The sequence below is a fragment of the Zonotrichia leucophrys genome, chromosome 11 (genome assembly GCF_028769735.1).
Source record: "Zonotrichia leucophrys gambelii isolate GWCS_2022_RI chromosome 11, RI_Zleu_2.0, whole genome shotgun sequence".
Classification (NCBI taxonomy): domain Eukaryota; kingdom Metazoa; phylum Chordata; class Aves; order Passeriformes; family Passerellidae; genus Zonotrichia; species Zonotrichia leucophrys.
Genome location: NC_088181.1, coordinates 16,524,851 through 16,548,493, shown reverse-complemented (window position 1 = coordinate 16,548,493; position 23,643 = coordinate 16,524,851). Strand labels below are relative to the sequence as shown.

The 23,643-nt window shown below is 37.6% G+C and overlaps 1 protein-coding gene across 3 annotated transcripts; it reads left to right on the top strand.

Moving 5' to 3' along the window:
- The first annotated feature begins 1,707 nt into the window (after positions 1 to 1,707).
- On the top strand, positions 1,708 to 19,787 carry SLC7A9 (solute carrier family 7 member 9). Of its 3 annotated transcripts, none has more exons than XM_064723478.1 (17): positions 1,708 to 1,986; positions 2,150 to 2,365; positions 4,892 to 5,052; positions 6,216 to 6,321; positions 6,899 to 7,268; positions 7,483 to 7,608; positions 8,770 to 8,917; positions 9,852 to 10,094; positions 10,800 to 10,925; positions 11,315 to 11,414; positions 12,812 to 12,856; positions 13,179 to 13,302; positions 14,905 to 15,008; positions 15,782 to 15,878; positions 17,125 to 17,274; positions 17,835 to 18,009; positions 19,519 to 19,787. In XM_064723478.1, exons 6-17 carry the CDS (start codon positions 7,504 to 7,506, stop codon positions 19,581 to 19,583), a joined length of 1,482 nt encoding a protein of 493 aa, XP_064579548.1. In that variant the 5' UTR covers positions 1,708 to 1,986; positions 2,150 to 2,365; positions 4,892 to 5,052; positions 6,216 to 6,321; positions 6,899 to 7,268; positions 7,483 to 7,503; the 3' UTR covers positions 19,584 to 19,787. The 3 variants fall into 3 exon arrangements, with proteins under 3 accessions (XP_064579548.1, XP_064579547.1, XP_064579549.1); XM_064723477.1 differs by having other exon boundaries at positions 2,150 to 2,368; XM_064723479.1 differs by lacking the exon at positions 2,150 to 2,365.
- The last annotated feature ends 3,856 nt before the right edge of the window (positions 19,788 to 23,643 follow it).

The window sequence follows — 23,643 nt, the reverse complement described above, 5'->3', positions numbered from 1 at the left end:
CTTTTGCCACACCTGCTGCCCATTTTCACAGCTCTTGTTTTAGAGTAGGTTTTAATACATGGTTCAAAGGGCAGCACCCTGACAGTGACACTCCTAAGGCCTTGTTCAGAATTGCTACACTTAATTTGCCATTTGCACATCATTAAAATATGACTTTTAAATGAATAACATTGTTAAACTTGAAATGAACTAACATTTAATCAGATTCTCCATGCTCAGTTTTCACAGGAAGAGAACTGAGTAAAAGTTATATCCCATGGATGAAAAAGTCCTTCTGTGGCTCAGGAACAATTTTCTGGCATAACAAAAATCCTGTTACAGGCTATATTAAATACTTATGAACATATTTTAAATACATATGAACCCACTTGACATACTTGGAGAGTAAAATACTGGAATTGTTTCAGATCAGCAAAAGTAAACCCATTTGCAAATGTGCCAAGTGTTGTACAAACAGAATTATGATTAGACAGGTGCTTCCCTCCAGTTCCTTCCAAGCTGATTCTCTTTTTTATTAACAGCTGAAAGAAATTATTTCATTTTAGTCTAGTACAGTAACTCTACCTATGCCAGTTTATCCTTTTACCCACCTGACAATAGAACTTTGCTATTTTCCCCTGAAAATGCTGACAGAGCATCCTGGCTCTGTTATATTGCTCCTGCCTTCCAGTTACAGAACCTTCCAGTTCTTCCAGTTGGTAAATTGAAACCATGAAGTAGTTTCAGCTTCTTTCCCAAGACAACATAAAAACATTCTTCCATTCCTACCAAGAAAAGGAGAAAATTCTGGATTTGTGGAACTGTAGTCACAGTCAAGTTTCATTGATGAATTTACACAGCATATTTTGTCCATAATAAATAAACATAATTTTGCCATATTTTGGAATAAATAATGTGATTATATATTGAAAAAGCAAACATTGCCATCACCTTTTAGAAGCAAAACCACAGGAGAATTCGGAGTGAAAGGAATGAGGAACTTCACAAACAAACTGTGGATCTGCTGGTAAACAGAGCTAGATACTGAGAGATAAAAGAAACAATGGGAAGGATTCCACTGACTGATGAATGGAATGAGAGAGATTTGTCTTTACAAACAAACTGTAGGTCTGCTGGTAAATAAAACTGGATACTGAGAGATGAAAGAAACAACGGGAAGAACCATAAATTCCATAAGGAATTGTGATGGTGTTCACAGGGGATGAGGGAAGAGATGAGGATCTGACTCCATGTTTCAGAAGGCTGATTTATTATTTTATGATATATATTACATTAAAACTATACTAAAAGAATAAAGGATTTCATCAGAAGGCTAGTTAACAATAGAAAGAATGGATAACAATGGCTTGTGTCTCTGACAGTCCGAGCCAGCTGACTGTGATTGGCCATTAATTAGAAACATCCACATGAGACCAATCCCAGATGCACCTGTTGCATTCCACAGCAGCAGATAACCATTGTTTACATTTTGTTCCTGAGGCCTCTCAGCTTCTCAGGAGGAAAAAATCCAAGGAAAGGATTTTTCAGAAAACATGTCTGTGACAAGGAATTCCATTAGTTGACACAAGGAAAGAGAAAGGTGGGAGGTGATACCTTAGAAGGGAGTCTTTGGTATCAGGTGTTTGGGGAAGTCTGTACCTCCCAAGCACCTCAGCCAATGGGGAAAGAGGAAAATGTGGCCAGGAAATTGGGATAAAAAGGAGGCTGTGTCCTCCTAAAATTGGAGAAATCCCAGGGGAATGTTCCATGGCCTCTCCCTTTATTTAACTAAAGAAAAAGGACTCCTCTGCCTCCTTTTTGGCCATGAACCTCTGGTGTTTGTGGATTAATTTTCCTGCCAGGAGTAATTCTCAGTAGTTCCAATGCATTTTCCAGCTACAGCTGTGATAGTGGCGTTACGTTTTACTCCTCAGTGAGAACAGAGCATTTCACACTGTATTCGGGTGTGTCAGCAGCAGGGACAGTGACACTCAGCAGTACATTAAGGTAAGTGTGTACCAGCGTTATGTGACCTGACAGAGCTTTGATGTGTACTTACCTTATCTTTATTCCCACTTCCTAGAAAAATTCCACTGGCCATTATTAGTTATTTAAACCCAGGTCCTTTCCCCTTTCCTTTCCCCTTTCCTCTCTTTTCTTTTCTTTCCAGGAAGATGCTGTTTTTCAGCCCAGGAGATTGCCTTTCACCAGCTCAGACAAAAGCACCTCCTAAGACTTTTTCACCATGAAAAATTCCTGCCACTATCCTGGCACATGGCATCAGGAGTTCTGAGACCTTTTCCCTTGGGACTGCAAATCCTTCCTTAGGCAGGCATGGATGGAGAATTTAGGAGAATTCTGAGCACTGATCCTTCTCTGCAAATCTGTGGTAAAAACTCCATGGTGTCAATTAGCTTGGATATAGGAAAGCAGAAGCACTTTCAAAGCTTCTTTATGTTTAAAAATGTGGTTTCTCAAGGAGTGAGCTCTCGAGATTTTTTAATCCTGTTTTTCTTCTGTACTAAATTTATTTCAACATACCTATATAAGCACATATTCAGATATGAAATAGAGAAAAAAAAATTTGAGATTTTAGGATTGTTTTCTACCTGAAATATTTGGTTTCAGTAAATATGAAATTAAAATGAGACTTCAAAAGTAGCACAGAACATCATAACCGCAGTGAGTGCCTCAGTACTCAGTGTTTCTTTCCTCAGCCAGAGATGGGCACAGGGCAGGTTTGCCTTCCAAAACCTGTGTTAACTGGTAACCCCTCCTTGGTGGAAGGCCAGTGGAATGCAACCTGAGTTTTGGACTCAAAAAGGAGATCAAAGTCAGGCTTTGTTTTTAAAATAAAAAAAACCCCACAGTCTCCTTCGGAGCTGGATGTTTATCATAAAAATCATTGATCCTGATCAGAGTTTGAAGCACTGTTAAAAACTAGTGTGACATACTAAAGCTGATTTTTCTCCAGAGGCCATCAAATTTCCTTTATAACATCCTTAAGAAGAGACTTCTTGATTTTTTTGGTGGCCTTTTGGATAGAATTTACCCAGCATTTACGAGTTTATTGAGAGTCTCTAAACAGCTCTGCTTAAAAAATTACAAAATAAATCTCTCGTTGGACTAAAGACTCTGCACTATTCAGGCAGGTCTGTTACAAAACCTTTAGCAGACCTGAATATCTTTTCAAAAGCCTTATTTGTCACAGAAGAAAAAACAATTCCACTGGAACCAAGAACTAAGTAGGGAAAACACCAGATATTTAAACCCCAAGTATTCTCTTAAGAGCTGTAGTTTATTAAGCAGTTCTGCTAAGAACTGCAGTCACCTAATATTTCCTGCTGACCTCCACAAGATGCAAAGTTCTTGCAAACCATGACCCAGATCACCACAGCTATTAAATCATATAATTTCTTTATATTCCACTTGCAGCATACCTGCAGTTATTTAGGAAAAAAAAAGTTATTTAAAGAATGACAGTACTGAGATAAAATCTTAGAACACATCTGACCATTTATATGGTCAGAAAAATGCAGGGAAACACGCTGGTCCTCTCATTAAAATTCAATAACCTGGAAGCAGGAAGGTTGGAATGGAAAGTATTCACCCTGAGATACTGCTAAGCTGCATTTAAAAACTGCAAGTTAGGATGATCCTTATCATTTGCTTTAGTATTGATCAAAGCAGAGCATGCATTACTGCAAGCAATAAATTCCAACCCTAACAAACATTAACCTTCATTTTTAGTAAGTAGGGATAATAAAAGGTGCATTTATATACTGTACCCTTGCTATTTCCCGAATTAAAGTTGAAAATTACTTTTTACGATTTAATTGGTAAAGTGCATCCTGAAAAGGTTCAAACTACAGGGTTAAATAGGAGCAGCCCTCAAAGTGTTTGCCTCAAAATGCCTTGGAATTTGAACTCATTCATGTCTTCATCTATTTGTGTACCTATGTGAGAGGGAAGGATTCTTTTCCCACGGCTGTAAAATGTCATTTCTCTTGTCTATGAGGAAAATAACATTAGAATCCTTGAAATCAATGTTTTATTTTTTTTTCCCTTTGGTGGCTGAGGAAAAGAAGGATTGCTGGTAAAATTAAAAACCTTTTAATGGGCTTACAGCATCCCAAGGAGAGCAACCCCTAAAACAAAACTAGACAAATAAATGAAGGTACTTTTCTATTGAAGACACCTTTTGAGCAGGTGGAGCTCTCCAGACAGACATTCCAGGTGGACTAAAGAAACCAGGTGCTCAGGCAAAAACTCAAACTGCATCTTTTCAATGCTGCTTTTATGGGATCTGAAGGAACAAAATGGAAAACAGATCTGAAGGAGAAAGGACAACTGACACATCTACACAAATGAATCAAAGATTACACTGAATCTCAGAAAAATTCCTCAGCAAAATTTTACTTAACAGAACATTAAACATTACATACCCCATTATCTTTTCATCAAAGTTATGTGTTTTTTGGGGTTTTTGTTGGTCTGTAAATTCCAGGGTTGAGATGATGTGAAAGTTGTGCCTGCTTCATTTCAAGGGACAATGTTAGCCCCATAATATGACCTCCCCTTCTTTTTTTTTCTTTTCACATCAGCTATTTCAATAGTCTCTGTGGCATTTCAGGAACAACACAGGTATGAAAAGATTATAAACCTTCATTTCAAAATTATCAGAATAAGGAAGACAGAAGTACATTACATAATATCTCATACCAAATGAAATTGGGAAATTGAAGGATATGAAAACATTGGTTATTTTAATAATATATCACAATTACCAGGAAAAATATTTTAAAAGTCCTTGTAAAACTTTCATCAAAATGAATAAATTGTTCATACTTGCCTTTTCATATGGTTGAAGCATGACTGTAATTCTAACCTGTTTTATTCTCTTTATCTATAGGCAAAGAAAAAAACCCCAAAGTTTTGTCTGGCCATTCTTACTGTGGTAATTTTTCAAGAAGTTGTTATTTAAGATGGAAGAGCTCCTCTTGTATCTTAACCCCATTTCTGTGAGAATTAAACAAGAAAAACAAAGAGAGGGAAAAGCCAGTGACTAAAAAGGTACAGTTTTGATTTTGTTTTCTGTACCAACATTACTTTGGAGAAAAACATTCCCAGTGCAGTCTGGCTCAAGCACCAGAAGACATGGCAAATATAAACTAACAAATGTTTCACGTGTTCTGAAGAGTCCATTTTTAGTCACAGATTTACATCATCACTGCAGAGGGAATTCCTGCTGATCAATCCTGCATGCTTAAGGAGTTTGTTAAAACAGGAGGAAAACAATTGTCAAAACGTGCTTAGGGTGGGTTTGTTGATACTCAGACCCAACAATTTGGTCTTGATTTCCAGCCCTGTAGTGCATGTTAATGAGCCATTATCTCAACGAGGCAAGGAATGTTAAATGTTAACATCAGGAGCCAGTATTTGAACACTTTTTAGCTTTTACCAGTAGGCATTTATTGACAAACTCATTTACAGGGGGGTGCTCAGGACTCACTGATTGGAGTGGCACACAGCAAAGGAGTTGTACAACCGCACTGCTAAAAACAATCAAGTGATTAACATGATTAAGGGGCTTTTTGCAAGTGTTTTAGGGATGACTAGCTCAAATGAAAGCAGTTACCTTATGGCAGAATTCAGGATAATAATACTTTTTTTTTTTCCTGGATATACAACTGAATAGAAACAGAGAATAGCATTTTTCACTGGAGCAAGATCTTCAAATATTTACAAAAATGGAAAATCTTTGTAGCTGCAAGCAAAGGGATCACCAGCTGCCCGCTCAGCTGCCTCAAGTTAATGAAAAACAAAGGAAATATTTTTGCTTATGCTTCTCTACCTTCTCGAGATACAAACATCAACTATTTTTAATAGGCTTCAAATTGAGCACATGGTTTTAATGCACCCATAATGTGACAATTACTTCAAGGTTATCTTGCCAAAGCATTCCTGAATTACCAGCTGCTTGCTGTAAAGATCATCAAAATAGATTCTCCAAATGATGGTTCACTCTCACTTTGTGATGCGCTGCTTAGCACTGGACAAACATTCTCACAAATGGGACAAAGCTGGATTTTCTTGTTTTTAAAGATAAACTAACTGGACTATCAGTTTACCTGTGGTTCCTAACTCAAAACTTCTTGGCAGAAAATGGGTTTAATGATTACCTTTTATAACCTCTGTACTTAGGCTGCTGCTCCTTCTTCGTATTCTGCTTTCAGACATGGACATGCCTTGCTTGTAACTGGCTGGGAAATCCAACAGGAGAAACACACTTGGCAAGGATTCCTGCACCTGATTAACTGCAAACAAATTTAAATAAATAAGGTAAGTGAAAGCAAGAATTGCTAAAGGTAATGATTGAAGCAGTCTAAATACAGGGCTTTCAAAGAGAAATGTTGGGCACAAAGCTGCAATGAAGTTCAGCCACCCAAGCCCTGCATTCTTCATGTGTGCAGTTTTCCTTCATAGGTTTAATCTTAACAGTTAATTCATTATGTTTATTTAAAAAATCTTTATTTCAGAAGATAAACCTGATGTCTTTATAGCCTAAATGTTTCTGAAGACCAACAATACTAGAGATAGGTACTCTTTCAATTTAAAATGCTGCAGTTTTTGTGGACAGTTACAAATTAATTTACAAAAAAAACAACTTATGTTTCCTAAACATGCCTTCCACAGTTACCATCTGTAAAAAAGCATAAGGATCTTCAGCGTTCAAATTGAAGTAAATATAGTTGCAGAGTCTTAGGAGAGAAGAGACTTTTGACTGAATCTAGAGACTCATCAATTTCCTTCCCTGTCTCAGATTGTATTTTAGACCAGTACTAGGGGAAACAAGCAAAATCCTCACCGAAAAAACCCCCGTAAATTTAAATTTGAAAACAAACTCTTTACATTCCAGTTCTAAAAAGGACAAAGCATTGAGTGGAAGACATTCACCCTGAATCAACACAGAGAAGACTGGTCACCCTTTCTGAGGCAAAGAGCTGCTAAACAGATAATTCTGGTAGCTGCCAAACAGATAATTCTGGTAGCCCACACTCTGTTTAGCACATGCTTCCATCTCCAAGGAACTGAGGCAAAGCCTAATTAAATGAAGAATGGAAAGAAGGTCTCCTAGATAAGAAGAAAACCAGTTTTTGGGAGGAAGATAAAACCTGTCCGGACCTTTGGAGTAGTTCAAAGGAAGGACTGGCTATAAAAGCTGGATCGTTCCAGTGAGGACATCCTGCAAAGTGAATGTGAGAAGCCACAGAAGCCCTTACACACAGGTGGGTGTAAGGAAAATCCACAGAGGAGGAGGTGGAGCTGGCATCCCTTCTCCTCTCTGAGCAGGCAGTGCCATGGAAATCCTTTCCTGGGAGTGACCGTGTGCTGTGTTTGTTTTCTGGTCATATTTACCTGCACTCATTTGTACCCACGGGCATCAGCTAAAGTCCAGCAACATTCATATGCTAGAGTAAGATTTTGTTGTTGTTTCCTTAGAAATTTCAGCAAGGAAAACAAATGGGCGAAGAAAGCTTGAAGAGAAGAAAAGGAGAGGACAAAGGAAGAGAGGACAGACAATCCATCCAGAGTCATGAGCCCCAAACGATGAACCTACAGAAGCAGGCAAACCTTTTTCCTCTCCTTTTTCCTTTCCCCTTGGGTCCGGGGCTGGCAGAGGGAGGCACAAGGGGATATTTGTGCATGTGCATCAGCTTACAAAACCACCACTGTGTCCAATTTAGCAAAAATATCCTAATATCTCAGCTATGTGCTTGGCTTGCATTCTCAGAGACAGCCAGTTACTGAAGTTAAATAACTGATAAAAACAGACTAAACCCCCAAGGATATGTTGTTGAAGTTATCAGATATAAAAATAACTCAAAGACTTACTCTAAGTTGATCAACTGAGGCATTTCATAAAGGTTTTTTTTTCTGCATGTAATTTTCAGAAGTCATAGTTGGTTGTCCAGCTCATTGTTTCTGAAAGTTTGTTAGTGTTTATAGGCAGAAAATAGGCACTGGTACTTGAAGAGAAGTGAAAATCTGTCTCTTACAGAAAATTACAGAGGCTTTAGAAAACAGTTGTGTCACTTCCTCTCGGGAGGGAGTGGCATTTCTCTTAATCTAAGTAGCCTGGAGAAAGATTACCTATGTAGTTTTAGTTTGGTGCCAAGACTGGAAAAATACTGATGTTATTAGAGTAGCCATAGCTATCAGAAAATATTGAGTAGTCCATGCCTCAGTTTCAGTGGTTTCATGCAATATTGTAGGTCACTGCAGATCTGGGAGAACATGATCTTCTCACCCACTGGTAGCAACACCATTCCTAGGTGCAAATATTTAAAGCAAGGACAGGAAAACAGCTGCCCAACAACAGCAACAAAAAAGGATCCCATCCATGAATTTCTGAATCTTAGAAAATTCAGAATTCATCAAGTGCTTGTAAAAGAATGTCATGGCTTAATCAGAGAGGAAAGGGCAAGTTCACCCATTCAAGGTTATATTTGAGACTCACATAGTCCAAAAGACAGTTTAATAAAGGAAATAGGCAGGCAAAACACAAACAGATGTACTTCTGAAAACAGCAGGAAGTACACCACAGAGAGATCTTGATAAGAAGAGTGAAACTTTGCAAAATTGTTGAATATATTTCTCTATAGAACTTACATATTGAAAGCCAATAAAAACCAGTCAGTAAGGACAATTACTGTAGCTCTGTGATATTGAGAAGTAATTGGTGAATTCCTAGAAGTTGCTTACAAAACCATCTCATTTTACTTCAAGGTGGGCCTGATTAGTGGAATCTGTATGATTGTGGGTACCATCATTGGCTCAGGTATCTTCGTTTCTCCAAAATCAGTTCTTGCCAATGTGGAAGCTGTGGGTCCTTGTTTAACCATCTGGGCAGCCTGTGGAGTTCTGGCAACATTAGGTAAAAACTCAACAAAGAATCTGAATCTTTGCCTTAAATCTTGCTATCTGCTGTTTCTGCATATTCTCATTTCACAAATTAGCTTATAGCACCCAGAACAAAATCAACTAAATACTGCTCTGTATTTTATATATGCAGTACTCAACCATAAATTAAAAATGGGGTGTTTCTAGAAGACAAATTAAGTTTCAAAATTGTAAATTACACTCTATTTCGAAAGGAAGTTTTAGTTTTTCCTGCTTCATCTACTGACTGTAATAAAGACAATAGTCTTCTACTTCAATAGCTGCCAATATGTGAAATTTACTGATAGTAAGCTAGGTACTTTCTGCTGGCTTTCTGCAAACTTCTGCAATTATAATTCTATTATCTGAAAATTTAGCACGAAGCACTTCAAAATATTTCAAGAAGTAAAACAAAATTTTGAACATTGTATCAAGTGGGGCAGCAAACAAGAAAAACCTTAATTCAAAATGCCACATACAGCAATAGAATAGGAAGTATCACTGTACTTTAATGCTGAGCTTAGCAGACAATTTATTTCAAAATTGTGCAGAAAGTATGTTTTTCAAGTTTCCAAAAGGTGTGTCAGCCAGTGCAGTTCTCACTTAAGTGCTTCTTACAGTGTTCATTTCTTAAACAGAAATCAAATGAAATCAAAACGTTTGTTTGTCATGTTTTGGTGAAGTTTTAAATATCAATGGTAATAAATTTTAGACTGCATCTGAATAATTTCAGGGTATTTCTTTCAATTGTTCAGAAGTAATTAAAATTTTATTTTGCATATACAGTAAAATAAACAGAAACATGAAGAGAGTAATGGTGCACAGTACAGATCAATTCCCTGCACTTTTCTATTAAAAAGTGATCATCTCTTCAAGCAGTCCCAGGTTCAGAAGTGCATGAACTAAACCTGCTTTTTTTTGTCATTCAGGTGCACTTTGTTTCGCTGAGCTTGGTACAATGATCACAAAGTCTGGGGGAGAATATCCTTACCTCATGGAGGCTTTTGGGCCAATTCCAGCCTTTCTGTTCTCTTGGACGAGCTTGCTGGTGACCAAACCCAGCTCCTTTGCCATCATCTGCCTCAGCTTTGCAGAATATGCATCAGCTCCTTTTTACCCGGGCTGTGACCCACCCCAGGCTGTCATCAAGTGTCTGGCAGCTGCTGCTATTGGTAAGAATCACAATTTTAGACAGCCCAGATCCAAAATTGCATTGTGACCTGTGTCTGGCCCCATCCACAAGTGCATTTTCCTTATGTTCATCTTCACAGAGACACCAGAAATCTTTAAGACACAGTCCAGTGAGTCCTTCCCACAATAATTAATTAAACTGCATAAAAAGGATGGATTTAAAATGTTTTTTTTCCCCTAGTTTGAGTTTTTTTTATTCTTCCTTAAGATAGATACATCTGTATATAGAATGCTTATCTCTAGCAGAAAAGGAAGAAAAAATAACTGTGGAAGTACTATTTCTTTATCAGAATGCTGTGCAACTTAAATTTTTTTTATTAAATGTACCATAAAAGTCTAATTCATAAATCTGTTTTTCCTCACTATTTCTACAGTTATCCAAACACAGTAAGCAAAAACTGTATAGACAGGCAAATATATATATATATATATATATATATAATATACAAACTATATATACATAGTTTATGTTATATGTTTATATGTTGTTATAATATACAAATATATACAATATACATATATATGTATACACACATATATATACATGTATATATATAATATACATATATATAATATACATAGACAAAAAAATGTGACAGAAAAGCAGTACAGTAAATAAGGGGAGGGGCAACTTTTCTTTAAATTCTGACAAACAGTGTGAAAATTCATAATTTGGTTTCTTTTAGTGGTAATTACAATTGTGAATTCATTGAGTGTGAAGCTGGCAAGTTACCTCCAGAATTTTCTCACAGCTGCTAAAATGATCATTGTCACAATCATTATTGTAAGTGGAATTGTTCTACTTGCACAAGGTAATAAAATATATGTTATTTGAAAACATTATTTTAGCTTTTGCTATGATGATTAAAAATTCCCCACTGAGAGAAGAGACACAGAAATAAGACACAGCCCTGGATCTCTTCATTCAGGGTTTTAGTTCTAAATCTCTTGGAAATTATGGCATTTTCTTTCACAGAAGGGGATGTGTGCAAAATGCAACGCTATAGATCAATTAATACAAACTACAAATCTACAGATCTACAAATATAAACTACAGATCAATTAATACAAAAGGGTGTTCATTAATTTTATAAGTGAACAGTTTCAAAACATGAGCCATGTGGGAATGTTTTTTTCATCTGGTGGGGGCATTACAAGAATTAATTCCAACACTGATCAGTAATCTTCCTCTTATTTGCAGGAAAAACTGATAACTTTAAAGATTCTTTCAAGGGCAGTAAAATTTCTGTTAGTTCTATCAGTTTGGCATTTTATAATGGACTCTGGGCATATGATGGATGGTAAGAAATCTTTATTAACCTTCACAGTTAGAGTTTAACAGCCTTTAACTGGTTTACTCTCTCCCTGTAGAACCCTCTGAAGGCATTAACAACTGACTTGTTATTAAGAATGTCTTGATGAATTCTGGAAAAAGAACACTAGTTTGGGTAAAAAAACCCCAGAACTCCACCCTCTTTTAGTTGCTGTTTGTTAGGGAAAGAAAATATCTTAGATCCCAAAAGGACAATTACTGCTTTGGTGTTGAAGGTGATTAGATATTGCAGTAATAAGGAGAATATAACAAATTTAATTCCATTGTGTTAGACAAAAGAGCTTTCCCTGCAGGCTACCCCACCAAACTCCATTTCTTGTGAAATATATAGAGGTGTTTGATTAGTCCAGGAGAACATAAAAAGGAACTTTGTGTCAGAAATTATAAGGTTCAACTTGCAGTTTTTTTCTTGGGGAATGTCAGTTGGCACTGAGTTCTGTTGGCACAAATCCATAGTTATTCTAAAATGTACAAACTGCAAAAGTCTGTATATAGGTCAGTACTTTGGGAGCAAATAAGGATATAATCTTGGTCTACCACACAGCAATTCCCATTTAAAAGCTTTTGAAACTGAATTTATTTTAAATAGATTATTTTTTTTAGGTTCTGTTTCCAAGCTTGATAGCCTCAACTCAGGCATGAGTCTGCTAATTCAGGCATTCACATGGACTTTTTAGAGGGTAAAGAAGCTGATCCCTAAATAATTATTTGTGTCTGTAACCACCAGGCACTACCATTTGAAAATTTGCCTTTGAACTGTAAATACTCACTCTTCAGATTTTCAGAGTGGATGAATGTAAAAACCTTGTTTCAATTAGGCTGAATATAAAAACCTTGTTTCAATTGGTCTACACACTATAGCAAAAATGGGTATTTGGAAATTTTAACTCAGATAGGTATAATCCTTAAAAAGGTTTTTATGGCTGTTTTCTAAAGGCAGGATCACTTACAGAACCGCTCTGAAACAGCAGCAGACTCGCTTTTCTCTCTGCCCCCAGCACACTTGTGCTTTTCTTTGAAAAGACTCAGATACTGCAAAGCTTGAAGTTGAAAGACAATTTTGGAAATCTAAGATGTCTGCCAAAGTTTTGTTTGAATATTCTGGGATATTTTAACCAAGACTTAGTCTCAGAGGTACTAGAGATAATGCAGAAAGAGATGGTGAATCAAGAGCCTGACTTTTGGATAAGAAGCTCACATTGGTTTTATCCTGTAGTTTTCCCACTTAAAAAATTGATTTTACATTTTTTTTCCTTTTTAAAACTGAGAAGATTAAAAACAATAACAGAAGAAATAACCTCACCTCATAGGTGAGTATTTAAACCCCTGACTGCCGAAATACTCTATGAATGTTTTTCCTTCCAGGAATCAACTCAATTACATCACAGAGGAACTTAAAAATCCTTACAGGTAAAGCTGTGTAGGAAAGCAGTGTTTTTACTGGCAAGAAATCAAGCCCTATATATTTTTCTATAAGCAAGCATATATTTTGGTTTGTTTTTTAAAAGCACTAATATTCTATTATTCAAGGTTTGAGCACTAACAGACAAAGCTAATTAGCTAATTATTATTACAGGCTTTGTATCTTTGCATAATTTTTTACAATCTTGATTTCATAGCTCTACAGTATAAAAAAAAAAGTAAATAGGAAAAGTAAGAATCCAGAGTTTACTATGATAACTGTAGCAGTGATCCAGCAATGCTGATGGGGTTTTGCTTTTCCATTCTTTAGAAATCTGCCACTGTCTATAATTATTGGAATCCCCTTGGTCACAGTTTGTTATGTTCTGATAAATGTTTCCTATTTCACTGTGATGACTTCAACAGAGCTCCTGCAGTCCCAGGCTGTTGCTGTGGTAAGTTACTTAATTTTGTAACAGAACATCTGCATTGAAGTCATGTGAGCCATTAAATTCCATTAATTTTTTGTAAGATAAAATTAATTTTAGTCTAAGCTGTTAGTGCCACCTTTCCCCCATTATCTATTATCATTCCTTTATCTAAAATTTCAGTAATGCCAAATTGAGAGTAGTTCTGTCATCTCCAGATGGAATGAAAGAAGGAAGCAAAAGTAACAAAATTCTTCAGCAAACATATTGTAAACATTGCAGTCAGAGAGGGACTGCTTTCCATAGGCAGCAAAAAGATGGAAAGGGAAATAACATCTGACAGCTGCTTTGGCATTTTCAGTGTTCCCAGGATTTCTGAGATATGCCAAAGGACATAGATCTGAGTTTGTTATGGAGATAACAGCAAATTGTCCATCAGTCACTTCCACCTTATTCTTTTTGGGCTTTTTTCCTTAAAAAATTTGAAAGATAGGTTTTTTACATTTTTTGCAAGACATACTCTTACAGGTAAAAGTAGAAATTACAGAAGTTTCTGAAGCCATAAAAAATACATCTGCCCCTCAGTTGCACTCAGTAAATTTTCTGTGTCTCTGAAACAACTGTTGAGGTCCTGCAACAATTTTCCTAATGCTAGTTTTTGGGGAAAACAAACAGTATGTGACAAGCATTAAAAAAACCCTTAATAATAATTAAAAATATATATTTATACAAATATATATTTTAAAAGTATATATTCCATATATATTAATCTATATTTTATATTTACATATAAAATAATAAAATTAGTGGCATAATAATATATAAATACTATTTAACAATATAATAAATAATAAATATAATGAAAAAAATTTTTATATATATAAAATGGTCTTGTCCAGTGAAGAAGTACAGTAATGTTGAAATGCTTAAAAAATTTTTAAAAATAAAAACAAAAAAAAATTTAAAAAATTAAAATAAAACCTTTTAAAATTTAGATCTATGCATTTAAACAGCTTGTCTGCACCAAAAGGTACAGCAGAGAATGTATGAAGTTAAATCTTGTATAAGAACCAGTCCCTTTTAATACACCTTTAAACTTTCAATCTGAACAGCTCACAGCAACCAGCACTGAACTGATCAATTAACAAAGGAATTAACAAAATTCAGCACTGGCTCTGAGCAGAGAGCTCTACACAGCTGTCAGCAGCCTTTAAGTGCCCCAGTTCTGGACCAAGGAACATCTCTGATGTCAGACTTGTGCAAAAGCAAAGCTCTTCATGCTTGATTTACTAAAAGAAAACCCCAACCCAACTAAAAACTAAACCTACCTGTCAAAACCATTTAAATTCAAATTCCTTTGGACACTGTACCTAGCTGAGCTCTACAGCAAGAACTGACAACATCATGACAATAACACTCCACTCCATTTTATAGTGGTCAGTGAATGAATCCAGGTCTTTATCTGGCAGAGCATTCTTTAATAACTACACAAAATATACAACATGGTTTTGTTGGGTTACACAGCTCAGATACCCATTTACTTTACTTACAAAGAGGTTCTAACATTACTGATTATACTAAATGGTAGTTAAAATGACAAAAGTGATTAATTTTAATCCCATTTCCCAGACATTTGGAGACAGAGTCCTTTATCCAGCCTCTTGGATAGTTCCTCTCTTTGTGGTATTTTCCACACTTGGATCTGCCAATGGCACCTGTTTCACTGCAGGCAGGTAAGTCCCCATTCTAAATATCTTCATGAAAGGTTCTGAAGGGTGGAAAAATGTATATACATGTATCTACAGACATAAGAACATTCTTCTGATCCACATCACACAAAATGTAATTTGAAATTGCCTGTAAATCTAGCTATATTGTTTAATTTTCAAAAAGAAACAGTGGCTATTGAGGTTTGAAAGTTAGAAAAACTGTCTCTTCTTAATTCAATGAAGGTATACCACTATAGCACAAAAGTTTTTTAATTTCTCATCAATTTTAAAGCTGAGAATTGAACAGTTAAAAGCTACCAGTAAAAACATCACTACACCAGCAAAGGTAGTTGAGAAGCTATTCCTTTCTATCAGTTGTTCAGCACTTCCATTTACTATTTAAAATATTTTAAGATTTCAAAAGCATCTGAATACCATGAGGCTTTAAAGACCATTTTTTGACAAAAGGTTGTCAATACAGCTTTTTACTATGAAACACATGAAAAAGGAAATATTTAATTAAAAGAGACACAGTTGGTAACATTTTCCAAAATAATTTTCGATAATGATTCTGAAATTAGTTTCAAGCGCACTATTTTAATACTGTTCAGAATTTGTTTCATCTCACTGCTTTAATACCGATTATTTAATTTCCTTCATTTTTAACTGCTACAATCTTTAAATCCCAATGCATATCAAAGAAAATCCTGATGGAATTAGCTGGATGTCTACTTTAGTAACACCTTTGAAAGCCCAGGTGCCACACCAACTGCTCTGCCTTGTTTTTGTTTTTCCAGACTTGTGTACGTCGCAGGTCGTGAGGGGCACGTGCTGAAGATTCTGTCCTACATCAGTGTCAAGCATTTAACACCAGCACCTGCCATTATATTTTATGTAAGCATGTATTTAAATACAGAAAAATAATCATCACCTATCACCAAAAATTCTCCAGTAATTCATACTTTCACAGCTTCTTACAAGCAGTTTTGACACCTATCATTAACTATCTAGACAAGAAAATTGCTAAATGCATTTTGGGAAGAAGACTACAAAAAACCCCCAGCTTCTCTAATCTGAACATATTTGTTCCAGAACTGGACTTTAAAAATCAAAATGGTTAACAATCAATGGCATGAGAACAAAATCTTAAATGAATAGTTAATGTTAGGGAAACCTTTCACAGGATACTTGTAAGCCAGCTATCACTACCCTGTTTCCTCCATGTGGGAATATTTCCTCCATGTAGAAGATTTAGTTCACACTAAAAAAGTCCAGTCAGTCGACACATTCAAGAATATATCTAGAACATCTTGTTATTTTTATTTTACTCATTTATCTTCAAGGCAAAACAAGATCTATTCAATCCTGTCGGGAAAATTAATCCACAAACACCAGAGGTTTATGTAAAAGGGAGACAGAGGAGTCTCATAACTTTATTTGAATAAAGGGAGAGGCCATGGGGCATTCCCCCCGGGGTCTCTCAAATTATTAGAGGACACAGCCTCCTTTTAATCCCAATTTCCTGGCCACATTTCCCTCTCTTTCCCCATTGGCTGAGGTACTTGAGGGGTACAGACTTCCCACATCACCTAATACAGACCTCATTTCCAATGTGCTTTTTCTTTCTCCTCATGTCCCTGTTCTTTTTCTCTAAGTCCAGAGATGCAGCACAGTCTTGAGTGAGTAACAGTCTGTGTCAATTAGTGGAATTCCTATGGAATTTATGGTTCTGCCCATTGCTTCTTTCACCTCTCCCTATCTGGCCTTATCTACCCTCAGGCCCACAGTTTGTTTGTAAAGACACCTCCTCCTCATTCCTTTCAATCCCAGTAGTATTAAAAACCTAAAAATATATTTTGTATCTTCAAGATAGTTAGTCAACAATAAAACAGATTAATGCATAAAAATGATAAGAATTTTGACTTAAAATGGAATTCAGATTGCACACAAAAATAACCACGTGTTGGCAGGAAGCAGTCACAATCTTTAAAGGTGCTGCAACGCACTTAAACCCAAATATTTAAGCAAAAGAATTCACAGTTCATACTCTGGAACATCACACATGCTGCTGTAATGAAACAGAAGTAAAATTCAGCCTCCTTCTATAATAGACTACACTAATTTTTGTTTTCATTTCTAGGGGGCCATTGCTATTATTTATGTTATTCCTGGTGACATTAATTCCCTCATAAATTACTTCAGCTTTGCAGTCTGGATATTTTATGGTTTAACTGTACTTGCACTAATTGTTATGAGGTTTACAAGGAAGGAACTCAAGAGACCTATCAGGGTAAGTTCTGTGTGGCTTTTCCTCCTTTCCATAGATGCTGTAGCAGGAATTCACACTCAGTATCTGGATGTTTCAACAGCCCCCTTGGGGACTATCCTTGTTTTTTACTCCCCTTGCCTGAAATCCAACCATTTAACAGCAGATCTGCACCAGGACTCATAAGCCCAAAGCTCATAAGGACTGGGAAAAGATTACAGAATATTGATTTTTCACTTGCACAAAAGCCAAAATTTCAGAGATGAGTAATTGCACTCAGCAGACTTCCATTGAAAGAATATCCAAAATAAGACCCCAGGCCATTGCATGTAAGTCAGTCCCCATATTATTTATTAAAATGCAAACTTGGACACTGCAATTTGAAATAAGAGATCTTAGTGGATAATTTGGCAGAAGTGCTTTCCCTGCCCATATTTCTGATACTCCTTCCGTTGCCCCATCTGATTCCAGAAAATTTTAAAGCAAAAAAATGCATAATGCAATAAAAATATTCTTTCATACAGACAATTTCTGTAAAAACAGCTAAAGAATGAGGAAGTGATTTTATTCTTTGTGTCTTGCAGGTCCCCATCATCATTCCTGTCATAGTGACACTGGTGTCAATAGTGCTGGTACTGGCACCAATCATCAGTGCACCTGAACTGCCCTATTTGTACTGTACTTTATTTATACTTAGTGGACTTATTGTTTATGCACTTTTTGTTCATTTAAAATTCAGATGGGCACAAAAAATATCAAGTAAGTATACCTCAGGTAGCCAGCTCCAAACCCAGTATTTGCTAAACTTGAGATTAATTCGAATGTTAAAGTTCATTACTTGGTCAATCCCTACTAAAGTGTGAAAAATGCCATTCGCTTTTGTTAAAATTTTAGAAGTTTAATAGTAATGAAAATAGCAATAAAAATTAGGACAGTGAGAGACAATAAAAAGCAAAGAATTCTGGACATCTGGGTGCTTTGCACTCTGCCAAAAGGCACACTGCTAACAAAGAATTACCTCTTAAAAGCAACAGCGTATTGCATATTCATAGATCTCATATATGATTCAAACATTCCTTTCAAACCAGGGTGTTTTTGTTAATTTCAGCTTCCCACCCCCATCTTGTAAATCAACCTTCTTGGGTTCCTCAAGTCTGAATCCTTATAAGGAGGCAATAATTCTTCTCTTGGGATCTCTGGGTCTGTTGCTGTTATCTCTATCCAGAGAGAATAATGTGAAGAATTTCTTGATTATCGTTTCCATTCTTAGTGCTAGTTACAAAAAGTATCTTACATCACACAGTTTCTATTTTAATATTATGTTATAGCTGAAAAACTGTATTTACCACACTACTTAAAAGAGATTAATACAGCATAACTTTCCAACATAACACATATAGTATTCATTTTAATATTTGTGAAGAGCCAATCATGTAATATGCATTTTCTTCACATAAAGCATGTGAGCAGAATGTGCAGGGAAGCAATTTCCCTAGCATGCAGTGGGCTTTACTGAAGACTGGATTTCACTCCTTCCTGCTGAAAAGAAATAATGTCTACTTGAGGAAAAATTAAACTTAATTCACCAAAAACAACACATCACTGTAGTAGCACAAGGAAACAGAACTAATTAATCTGTTAAGTCAGTTTTTCAGTTATCTGTATTTCAAAACATTGCTTTAGCCATTAACTGAAGATTAGCAGACATTCTTATGCCACCAAACACCGGGCTTTTACCTCTGATTATTAATTTAACTATCCTTGCTGAAGAAAATGTTAACAGCATTAAGATAAAAAATAATCCCAGGGCTGAGTACAGTGAAAGCTGCAAGAACTCAGAATGACCATTTATGAACTGATTGCATAATCCCTAGAGAAACTCTGATATTATCTCAGGCAAAACAGGATACACAGGTATTTCTAGGAGGGTAGTTGGAATTAGCTGAATACAACAGCATTAGTAGTTCTACAGACATTTAAAAACCCATCATTTGTCTCTCTTGTCCCCAGGATGATTATTATAATTTAATAATTATAATTAATTATAATTTAAATTATGTAATTTGAAGCATTATACTCCAGTGGAAGTTTGGAAATGAGGAATGCTGTAGTTTGGATCTTAAGCCTGTTTATTCCCCACCCCTTATTTTTTATTTTGAAATAGGAATACAGATTAAAAAACCAATGACATAGAAGAATAGTTTTCTCACTCAGAGTTTGAATTGAAAGTTCTCTTATAAAGCCTCTAACAATAAATCTTTTCCTCAGAGCCCATCACTATGCACCTCCAGATGCTTTTGGAAGTCGTTCCAGAAGAAGACGTTCCTGAATGAAGTATTTTATACCCACCAGGTTGTTTTAAAGTGCTCTACTGGTTGAAATATATTCAATTTAGTTTGGCACACATATATATTTGCTAAATTGTTATGTTGGTACTGGTGTATTAGTTTTGCAACACTTCAGTACTTCAAAGCATCAAATACATATAATAAATGATTTCTAAGCCAGACTACAGTGTCTAGCAAAGCTGGTTTCATTGTTTGTTAATAAATTATGGTGTCTTGTTTTCTGAATTAAAGTTGTTTTTTTTTTTTCTGAATTAAAGCAAAGGTGTGTTTAAATGTCTTCACAAGCAATTCCATGGGTGTTAGTGTGAGAGATGAGTAATGTGATGATTGACTCTCACAATTAACAGACAAATAGCATGTGTAGAGGTTCAGAAAAGTTTTATAGGTTTATAGTTCTGTTGTACCCCCTTGTGTGGCTATCAAGGGACATCTGGGAGGGCTGGCTTGTCACTGTGGTGACATCTGAGCTCCAATCTGGATTTGGGAAGAGATCTCCACCACTGGACAGTGAAGAAGGGGTAATGGACAGAACTTTGGGAGGGGTTAAAGGCTTAAAAGGCCAAATCTCCATTGTGTGGGGGAGCACAGGGTGGGGAAATCCTCTGCTCCTGGTGCTGTAACTTTTTTCTCTATTCAGTCTTCTGTTGTGTTTTTGGCTAGGTTTAATAAACCTTTCTAAATAATGAAAATTGAGTAACCATTTCTCACATTAACATCTTTGAAATCGCTCACTGTCTTTACCACCTTCAAGCCCCAGGTTTATTACAGAGCCCAGACAGTGATTGCTGAAACAGATTCAGCACAAGGCTGAGTTTGTGCACTTTGGGGGGAAATGCCAGGTTTGAGGGGAATATGGGGTAGGTGGGATGGTGGTTTGGGAAGGCTGCACCTTCCTGGTACCTCAGCCAATGGGGGAAGGAAGAAGGCAGCATGTGGCTGGGAATTTGGGATAAAAGGGGCTGCACCTCTCAGAACCCAGGAAATTCCTCTGGCTGCCCTGGAGGGCTCCAGCCCCTGCCCAGGGGGCTCAGGGACCTTGGCACAGAGCCCCAGACCCCTGTGCCTTTGATTCAGCCCTTAGAAAAAACAATTACCAACCTTTATATGCAGACTTATAAGCCACGAAAGTTTAAGCAGAATGACAGTGAATTTATCACAAGGTGAAAAATAGATTTTTTGGGGGTTTTTAGAATGGGGGTTCAGGAGGCAAGATGGAGGAATGTGGGCATGTCCAGCCTTTCTCCTCCTTCTTCTTGGCCTCCATCTTCTGCTGTGATGTTGGCACTTACAGATTGGTTTAGAGTAGAAGCTCACTGTCTAACATAGGTGATAGGTATTGGGAAGTAATTGTAAACATTGTAAATGTAGTTTTTAGTATAAAGCCATAACAGTGCCCTGGGGGCAGGCAGAGTGCCTGGAACTGTCCTGCTGGATGGACCTGGGCAGGGCAGGAGAAAGAATTTTATAGATAAGGAACAATAAACAACCTTGAGACCGAGAAGTGAAGAGCCCTGACTGCTTCTTCAAGTGCTAGGTTGGGGAAAAGAGGCTTTGTGACACATCTCAGAGTCACTCTAAGCAGTGAAAGTCCTGTGAGCAGCCTCTGAAACCCTGTGGGAGAGAGAAACCCCCATGGGCTGTGCCCCAGGGGACTCGCTCCCATTACCCCAGTAAAGGTGCAGGAGTCCTCTGTCTCCCTCATTGTGAGAAACAACTGCTCACTTCGACAATTTAAAGAGGTTTCTTAAGCCTTGACAAAAATAAAACAAAGGACTACATAAGGAAAAATTTGCAGAGCTAGGAACTGCGCCTCATGGATACCACATGGCCGGTTCATCTTCAAGATGGATGTTCAGTCTTTTATACCCTGGGGGTTGCATCAACCAGCCCTGGTGCCTCCAAAGTCTGTCAGTGAGCTCTTCTGTGCCATTTATCGGTGCAGACTGCTTTCTTGTGACTGGATGGCAGGTCAGCTGTTGCCTTGCCCCAGTAACAAGCTCTTCATTCCTCCTGCCCCATGCAAGGCACACATGTGCAGCTTGGTGCTGAGGGAGTGGGCATGGCAACAGCTGCTCTCCAATCCAGTTACAAGAAAGCAGTCTGCACCTATAAATGGCAAAGAAGAGCTCACTGACAGACCTTGGGAGGGACCAGGGCTGGCTGATGCAACCCCCAGGGGTATAAAAGACTGAGCATCCATCTTGAAGGGGAACTGGCCATGTGGTATCCATGGGGGGCAGTTCCTAGCTCTGCAAATTTTTCCTTATTTAGTCCTTTGTTGTATTTTTGTTGAGGTTTAATAAACCTTTTTACTATTTTCAAAGTGAGCACTTGTTTCTCACCTCTCTTTGCACCATACTCAAAGAGCAGTAAAAGCTCCTTTCCTCTATCAAAGCTTTTCACTCTCTCAGAGTCCTTCTACAAACCTGAAAACACCTGGCAAAAACAGAGCTCCCAAAAGTGCCAGCTGATTTCAGCTGAACCCATGAAACTCCCAGCACACACCCTGTTATTTGCACTTTCTTTCTCAGCTCTAGGTACCATCCTGAGCCTTCAGTCTCACAGTCAGGATCCAAATGGAGACTGCTGAGGGAGAGTTTTGAGAGTGGCAATTGTCATGTCCACAAGTGGCTCACTGGATGTATGGAAACATTTACTGCTGGCTCACTTGGTATATCAGAAGCTTTTTCACCTCATATATGGAAAGTTTGCTGCTCGCTTGCTGAATGGATCAGCAGTGTCCTGCTGTCAGCTTGCTGGTGTTAGCAGCCCTAGTGTATCAACCACAAGCTCTAGGAGTAACTTCCAACAGGGTGCCTCATTTTCTGGAAAACAAAGCACTTTCTGAAGTTTTTGTTAGAGGCAACTTTAATCTTCAAAGAGGCAATGGGGAAGCATTCTTTGCTTTTTATTCTTTTCATACAGAGCTGTAGTAGGAAACCCTTTAGTTTAGACTCAGACTGTGCCCAAAGGCCACAGGTTCTAGAGCTGGGAAGGAAAGTCTGGCTTGCACTGGTGCCTTTTCCTTGGTCCTAAAAGTTAAGAGCCAGACATGGTTTAAGGTTTTTACCTCAGTATTTTAATAGGGATTCTTGTGGCGCACCACTTTGATAAGGTGGAATGCACTGCAAGGCACATACATGGTAGATCAGGTGTACAATTTATAGACCTTACAAATTAGCATTTCTAATAAAGATGCCCCAGTGAGAGGCTTGAATGAATGGTGTGATATCCTCCCATCCTGAGGAATTTTCCCCTGAATGGGTCAAATATTTAGTTTCCAGGATATATTCTATCTTGTTTTCTCAAGCTAGCTTAGGCCTTTCTGGCCCTGTGAGGCCTCCAGGGTGTTTGGTCTCCTGGCCTAACAGAACACCAGGACTGTGCTGAGTTGTCAGACTGAAGGAACTACAAGTGTGCATGCTAGGAGTGCTGAGGATGCATAAAAGATATATAAAAATATATAAAAGAAGAGACAAAAATCATCTTGGCATCAGCAGCAGGTGTGTCTCGTACTCTGAAATATTCACCCTCCCTCAAGGTACCAGTGGAGCCTTTCACTCTTGCAGATACCAAAAAGCTTAAAACTTCCAGCAGCTGCTTCCTTTTCCTTCTTTCCCCACACCTTGAATTGCCTTCCTACGCCCTCTGCAGCCTTTCCTTGGCCCTCCTTTTCTGCACTGCCTTGCACTGCCTTGCTCACCCATCTCCACTTTGACTTTCCTTGCGATTTGTCCAGGTCCAGCCTTGCCTTTCCTTCCCTTCCAGGGCTCTCCTTGCTTTCACCACCTCCCCCTGCCATGCCTTGCACACCCAGCAGTTGCCTTTGAAGCCCTCCCTTGCTTTCCATTGTCTTGCTCATCCCACCCCACCTGGAATTCAATATCCCTTTTTTCTCTGAGCTTTTCCCAGCCTTCCCTTGCTCTCCCTGCTCCTCCCAGGACCCTCAAGGATCTCTCATATCCCAGTGTTCCAGGAGCACATGAGAGGAAACCCTTAGGAGAACCATGTGAAGCCAGATCCATTTTTCTGGGCAGTTTTTGCC

What these genes read in the sequence shown, in the direction of transcription:
- SLC7A9 (XM_064723479.1), top strand. Translation starts at nt 7,504, where the DNA reads ATGGGCGAAGAAAGCTTGAAGAGAAGAAAAGGAGAGGACAAAGGAAGA. An exon ending in AACTCAAGAGACCTATCAGG is followed by an intron (nt 17,275 to 17,834) that starts GTAAGTTCTGTG and finishes TGTGTCTTGCAG; the next exon opens with GTCCCCATCATCATTCCTGT. An exon ending in ATGGGCACAAAAAATATCAA is followed by an intron (nt 18,010 to 19,518) that starts GTAAGTATACCT and finishes TCTTTTCCTCAG; the next exon opens with AGCCCATCACTATGCACCTC.